Source organism: Dipodomys spectabilis, unplaced genomic scaffold, assembly GCF_019054845.1.
Source record: "Dipodomys spectabilis isolate Male_0828 unplaced genomic scaffold, ASM1905484v1 ptg000034l, whole genome shotgun sequence".
Taxonomy (NCBI): Eukaryota; Metazoa; Chordata; class Mammalia; order Rodentia; family Heteromyidae; genus Dipodomys; species Dipodomys spectabilis.
The window spans coordinates 8,984,426-8,991,952 of NW_024870711.1; the positions used below are offsets into that span (position 1 = coordinate 8,984,426).

Consider the following 7,527-nt stretch of genomic DNA (forward strand, 5'->3'; position numbering starts at 1 on the left):
CATGGCTCAGGTGGTAGAGCACCTGCTAATAAACATAAAGCTTTGTATAATGAGTCCCAGTCTCAGATAGGAAAATAAATAAATAAAATTTTTAAAAATAAATTGCAAGAGCCAGGTGGTAGCTCCTGCCTATCATCCTAGCTACCCAGGAGGCTGAGATCTGAAGATTGTGGTTTGAAGCCAGTGTGGGCAGGAAAGTCCATGAGACTCTCATCTCCAATAAACTATCAGAAAAAGCTAGAAGTGGTGCTATGGCTCAAGTGGTAGGTAGAGCACCAGCCTTGAACAGAAGAAGCTCAGGGACATTGCCCAGCCCCTAAGCTCAAGCCCCAGGACTGGCAAATATAAATATAAATTTTAAAAAATTGAAAGAGCCAAGAACCAGTGGATCACACCTGGAAAATAAACCTAGCTACTTAGGAGGCTGAGATCTGAGGATCAAGGTTCAAATTTAGCCTGGCCAAGCAAGTGCATGAGATTCTTATCTCCAATTAATCACCAAACAGCTGGAAGTGGAACTGTGGCTCAAGTGGTAGAGCACTAGCTAGCCTTGAGCACAAAGGCTCAGGGACAGCACCTAAGCCCTGAGTTCAAGCTCCACCATGGACACACATATGCACATACACACACAAACACAAAGTGCAGTTTTGCTATCCATACAATTGTACTTCACAGGCACAATCATTCTGCAGCCTTCAGAGGGCAGAACCTGGGGCTCCCATAACTCACAGCGTCCCTGCTGAGGGATGGTTTGTCCTGCTGAGCTCATGTCCATAAAAGAACTAGACGAGGGAGTGTTTCTAGATAAGGAAGTCCACACCTGCAACTATAAGAGGTTCACAGGCAAGCAAGAGAACAGATGCACAGACCAGGGCGCAGACAGCTCTGCAAACCATGTGTGGCTCCCCCTAAACCCAGTTCTTTGTTTCCACAAGGCTAAGGGACAGAGTACTCCAAGGTGCTGGTCTTGCAAGACATTAAGTCCCTCTCCTGTCTTCCAGAGTGATGGGTCAGGAGAGCCTGGCCCTGGGCTGGGTGGCCGCTGCCCTCCTGGTGCTGCAGATGGTGGTGGCAGAGCGTCCCCTCTGGATGCTGGAAGGCAAGGCTGGTGTGTTCGCGGACCTGAGCGCCCAGGAGCTGAAGGCTGTGCACAGCTTCCTGAGGTCCAGGAAGGAGCTGCGGCTGCAGCCTTCCACAGTGCCGACCATGGTCAAGAACTCAGTGTTTCTCATAGAGATGCTGCTCCCCAAGAAGAAGCGCGTGCTGAAATTTCTGGATAAGGGCAAAAGGCGGCCTGCCCGGGAAGCTCGTGTGGTCATCTTCTTTGGAGACCAGGAGCACCCCAACATCACTGAGTTTGCCGTGGGACCCCTGCCAGAGCCCTGCTCCATGAGGATGCTGCCCCCTCGGCCAGGGCACCAGCCATCCTGGGAGTCCAGACCCATCACCACCGTGGAGTACGACCTCCTGTATGCCACGGTGGAGGAGGCCACCAGGCCCCTGCACCAATTCTTCCTGGACACCACAGGCTTCTCCTTCCATAACTGCAGTGACCGCTGCCTGACTTTCACCGACGTGGCCCCCCGGGGCTTGGCGTCTGGCCAGCGCCGCAGCTGGCTCATCTTTCAACGCTTTGTAGAAGGCTACTTCTTGCATCCTACAGGGCTAGAGCTCCTGGTGGATCATGGGAGCCTGAACCCCGAGCACTGGACGGTGGAGCAGCTCTGGTACAATGGGAAGTTCTACCAGAGCCCGACGGAACTGGCGCAGAAGTATGACAGCGGAGAGGTGGACAAGGTGGTCCTTGAGGACCCGGTGCCCCAGGGCCAAGCAGCCGAGAGTGCAGAGGAGCTCCCCCTGTTCTCCTCCTACACACCCCGCGGGGACTTTCCCAGCCCCACCCGCACGGCTGGCCCACGCCTGGTCCAGCCGCACACGCCCCGCTACGTGCTAGAAGGCAATGCCGTCCTGTACATGGGCTGGAGCTTCGCCTTCCGCCTGCGTTCCTCTTCGGGGCTACAGATCCTGAACGTTCACTTCGGCGGGGAGCGCGTGGCCTACGAGGTGAGCGTGCAAGAGGCCGTGGCGTTGTACGGTGGCCACACACCCGCAGGCATGCAGACCAAGTACATCGACGCGGGCTGGGGCATGGGCACCGTCACCCACGAGCTGGCCCCCGGCATCGACTGTCCGGACACTGCCACCTTCCTGGACGCCTTCCACTACTACGATACTAATGACCCCGTCCGCTACCCCAGGGCCCTCTGCCTCTTTGAGATGCCCACAGGGGTGCCCCTCCGGCGGCACTTCGATTCCAACTTTAGAGGCAGCTTCACCTTCTACGCAGGCCTGACGGGCCAAGTGCTGGTGCTGCGAACCACCTCCACAGTCTACAACTATGACTACATCTGGGACTTCATCTTCCACCCCAACGGGGTGATGGAGGCCAAGATGCACGCCACTGGCTATGTCCACGCCACCTTCTACACCCCCGAAGGGCTGCGCTATGGGACTCGCCTGCACACCCACCTGCTGGGCAACATACACACCCACTTAGTGCATTACCGAGTCGACCTGGACGTGGCCGGTAAGAAAAGTGGTCTGCTGGGTCAGCCATCCCACCCAAGCGATAACTTACACTCCGCAGGGGATGGCGTTAGATCTTGGGCCACAACAGCAGGAGTTTTTGCTCGGCCTGCTCCTGCAAAACATGAAACTAAAGATTTAATGTAGCCCTAAAAAAAAATACTGGAACTAGCCAAGTGCCAGTGGCTCTATGGTCCTAGCTACTCAGAAGGGCAGCCAAGTCTGTGAGACTTTTATCCAAATTGCCTAACAAAAAGCTCCAACTGGAGCTGTGGCTCAAGTGGTAGAGCACCAGACTTGAGCAAAAAAAAAAAATCCAAGTGAAAGCACAAGGCCTTGAGTTCAAGCCTGAGTACCTGCATGCTGGTGTGTGTGCACACCACACACAGTGCTGAAAGTAAATAATGCCCAATAATTTCCCAGGATGCTAGTATCCTTGTCTTGGGACTAAGTAGAAAGGTGTACCTGGCGTGGGATTAGGGAAATGTCACTGCCTAGCACTCTGAGGTGGCATACAGGATCTCTGGCTGTTAGAGAAGAATGACATGGTGTAATACCCAACATCAAATCCCAAAGCAGAGCACGCCCACCAGGACCCGATGATCAGCTTCCACCAGCCAGCCCCGCTCTCCCTCTGGCCCAGAACACATAGGCTCTGACGCCTGGAGAATGATGGGCTGCCCTTTCTGTAATGCTAAAAACACAGCAAATGAGCCAGACACCAGTGGCTTGCACCTGTGATCCTAGCTGCTCAGGAGGCTGAGATCTGAGGATTCACAGGCAGACCAGGCTGAAAAGTCTGTGAAACTCTTATATCCAATTAACAAGTAAAAGTCTGAAGTGGAGGTGTGGCTCAAGTAGTAGGGCATCAGCTGTAAGTGAAAAAGCCAAGTCAGAGTTCAGAGCCCTGAGTTCAAGCCCCAGTGCTGACACCAACACACACACACACACACACAAACCCATAAAACACCCACAACCCAGCCAACAGACTTGGGCCCAGCTCTTGAAAGAACCACTGAGCATCGCATTGGATCACCTCAGGTGCCCTGACACCATGAGCTAGCTGTCTTCTAGAGACTCTGGCTTTGGTACTCTTAATGCTTCCCACGGCCAGCCCCGTGCTGCTCCCAGCACAGGCTTCTTGCTGGCAGTCGGCTGTGGTGTGTTCTAGAAGGGAGATCCCACAGTGTGGGAGGAGGTTTCAGTTCCTTCAGCTTCCAGTGTGATTTTTTCACCCTCCTTTTCCCTGCCTGCCTGCCTCCAGGCACCAAGAACAGCTTCCAGACGCTACAAATGAAGCTGGAAAATATCACCAACCCCTGGAGCCCAAGACAGCAGCTGGTGCAGCCGTTCCTCAAGCAGAAGCGGTACCTCCACGAGCGCCAGGCCGCCTTCCACTATGATCAGGCTCTGCCCAAGTACCTACTCTTCACCAGCCCCCAGAAGAACCCCTGGGGCCACACGCGCAGCTACCGCCTGCAGATCCACTCCATGGCTGAGCAGGTGCTGCCTCTGGGCTGGCGGGAAGAACAGGCCATCACCTGGGCCAGGTGAGGAGAATGGAGGAGGCTGAACAGGGCGGGGCATCCCCGGTGTCTATGTCTGTCTGTCCTTCTGTCCACCAGGCTCTGACCACACATGTGAAGGGGATGTAGAGGCTGTTTACAGGGCTTGGGGCCCTGGGTTACCTATGGGCCTCACAGCCTCCCAGGGGATATCCGCTTGTTCAGGGGATGCCCCCATCATCCATCTGGGACCACCCTTCCCCCAGAGCAACCCGGCCTCTCCCTGGCCCGGCAGGTACCCCCTGGCAGTGACCAAGCACCAGGATTCTGAGCAGAGCAGCAGCAGTATCTATAATCAGAACGACCCCTGGCATCCCCCTGTGGTCTTCGAGGAGTTTCTTCGGAACAATGAGAGCATTGAAAATGAGGTACTGCCTGGTCCCTGCCCCTACCCTCCTCTGGCCTCTTCTCCAGCAGAATTCTAACCAGCCTCCACCTGGACCCATCCTGGTCCAGTGTGGCTGGCAGCGTGGAGGGAAGCTCAGAGCTCGGGGCAGACCTGAGCACCTCTTTAAAATGGGGCTGAGGAGAATTGCAAGGCTGAAACTCCGCCCCCCACAGTCACAGCCCCGCCCACTCACGCCAGCCTCCTCCCACAGGATTTGGTGGCCTGGGTGACGCTGGGCTTCCTGCACATCCCCCACTCGGAGGACATCCCCAACACGGCCACACCCGGGAACAGCGTGGGCTTCTTGCTCCGGCCTTTCAACTTCTTCCCGGAGGACCCCTCCCTGGCTTCCAGAGACACTGTGATCGTGTGGCCCCGAGACAAGGGCCCCAACTTTGTCCAGCGATGGCTCTCTGAGGACATGGACTGCCTGGCACCTCCCACTTTCAGCTACAATGGGACCTACAAGCCTGTTTGAGGGGGGCGGGCCCCGATCCTGTCAGAAAGCCAGAGACCCTCCCCACTCCCCACCCTGTCCCCCATCCCCACCCACAAGGCAGACAATAAACCCTTCCACTCCCAGCCCTGCCTGCCATGCTGCTTCTGGGGGGGCCAGGGGAGGGCGTGGCCACACACACAGATGGGAGAGCATCGAATTCGGCCGCAGGCTCCATCTGTATTTAAAAGACCCTTCACTTCCTGAGTCGCGTGGCTTTGCTTCTTTGTCACCAGTGGGCCTCAGACTCCACATGCTTCCCTCTGAGTGTCTGTTGCTGTTGCTCTCCGGGCCTTCGGCTATAGTCACCAACCTCTCAACCTCTGGTGATGAGGCTCTGATGTGATTAACTGAGCAGAGCTGCTCCCGTCGTGGAAGAACATTGAGTGCCCCACTGAAATGTCCCTGACGCCGGCGCTCTGCTGGTGGGGCCCCGAGTGCACTCACTGGCCACCCATGCATGGCCCAGAATTCTAGGGCCACTTGCTGTTAACTGGCCAAGAAACTGGACCCTGGCAGGGGGGAAGGGGAGGCTGTTGCCCTACACTCCTCCCAAACCCTAAACACCTAGTGAGCAAACTTGCATTCTACCAAGGATAGCCACCAGCCCCTTTCAAGGTTCACCTAGTACCTTGACAGCCCTTCAGCCCTAACTGCCACGGCCACCTGGTTACCTAGTTCCACTTACAGGAGTTCCTGGGTATACCAGATGACGCCTGTGGGCCAGTGAGATCGGGGCCCCTCTGTTCTTCCTGTGGCCCACTGCAGCAGGAAGGGAAATCATCAAAACGCAGCCCCCACATCTGAAGCGTGGGCAAGGGATATGGCCTCTCCCCTGCCCGCCGCCATCTTGGCCTCTGCTGGTAGTGCTTGGTGACAGTTCCCGGCTTGGCTGCCTGCCTCTTGTGCTTTTCTCAACATTCTACAGACCATTTCCTCCCTGTGTGCAGGCTCCTCTTCCTGACGCAAGGAAAGACATGTGTCCTCATTCCATCTATTCAAACTATACTAGAGGGTCTTTCTATCCAGGGCATTTAGGCAAGAAAAAAAACGTTAATATCTAGATTAGGAGAAAAAAAGATGACCTGCTCTAGTGCATGGTGCATCCTAAGAAATCAAGTTCAACAAGGTTACAGGATACAAAACCAGTATACAAAACACAATTGCTGCTGGAAGCTGGTGGTACACGCGTCACCCTAGCCACTCAGAAGGCTCAGATCTGAGGACTGAGGTTTGAAGCCAGCCCCAGGGAAGGAAAGTTCATGAGAATCTTATCTCCAATGTAACGCATGTGTGCATGCACACACGCACACACACACCCCTCAGGTGGAGCTGTGGCTCAAGTGGTAGTCTTGAGCACAAAAAGCCTAGGGACAGTGCTCAGGCCCTGAATTCAAGCCCTAGTACTTGCACAAAAAATCCTGACCTTGGGGCTGGGGGTTTAGCCCAGCGGAAGGGCACCTGCCTGGTGCACACAAAGCCCTGGGTTCGGTCTTCAGCCCTGGGGAAAAAAAAAATTCCTCACCTCAGTTATATTTCCATACTACAATAACTAGCAACACAAAAATAAAAATGTTTAATCTCATCTTCAAAAACATCAAAATAAACAAGACACTTAGGAATACATTTTTTAAATGAAGTACAAACTTTATACTCTGATAATTATACAACATGGGTTAAAGAAATTAAAGGATATGTAATCTATAGAAAGATCTCCACGCTCTTGATCAAACACTCAAAGTTATTATGAGAGCAATCCATCCAATCTCAATGTGTGGTATGACCTCTACCAAAGACTCGGCTGCATTGTTCGTAGAAATTAATAAGCTAAAAATCCTAAGGAAATTCAAGGGACCCACAGTTGTCCAGAGGATCCTGACAAAGAACAAAGCTGAACCATCAGCATTCCTAAATTTGTTACAGAATCAAGACAGTGAGGGACCAGCCAGAGTGCAGACATAGATCAATGCAGACAGCCCTGGGGCCAGAAATAAACCTCACATTTAAAGGCAATTGATTTTTTTTGTTATAAGAGCACCAAAATAAGCCAATGGAGAAAGGACGGCCTTTTCAATCAACCACATATCCACCTATGAAAGAATGGGGTTGAAACTCAATTTTATGTCATATATAAAATTGTCTCAAAATGGATCAAAGACCTAACTGTGCAGCTTAAACTCTTGGAATAAAATGGAAGTGTAAATCTTCATAGACTCAGGCTAGACAATGGTTTCTGAGCCATGACATCAAAAAACACAGATATAAACTAAAAATAGATACGTAAATTTCATCAAAATTTAAAAACTGCTGAGTGTGATAGTTCATGCCTATAATCTCAGCTACTTAGAAGACTGAGCTCAGGAGAACTGTGGTTCCAGGTCAGTCCAATCAAAACAACAATAAAATAAATTCATGAGAATCCATCTCAACAACTACCACAACAAAAATCGAGGGTATGGTGGGATACACCTGTAATCCTGGCTATGGCAGGA

General features: G+C 52.9%; 1 protein-coding gene across 1 annotated transcript; it reads left to right on the forward strand.

Annotated features, from left to right (window-relative positions):
• The first annotated feature begins 993 nt into the window (after positions 1-993).
• On the forward strand, positions 994-5,042 carry Aoc1 (amine oxidase copper containing 1). Its single transcript, XM_042677241.1, has 4 exons — positions 994-2,587; positions 3,851-4,136; positions 4,387-4,519; positions 4,751-5,042. The coding sequence occupies exons 1-4, from the start codon at positions 1,006-1,008 to the stop codon at positions 5,015-5,017; spliced, it is 2,268 nt and encodes a 755-aa protein (XP_042533175.1). The 5' UTR covers positions 994-1,005; the 3' UTR covers positions 5,018-5,042.
• Positions 5,043-7,527: the final 2,485 nt, after the last annotated feature.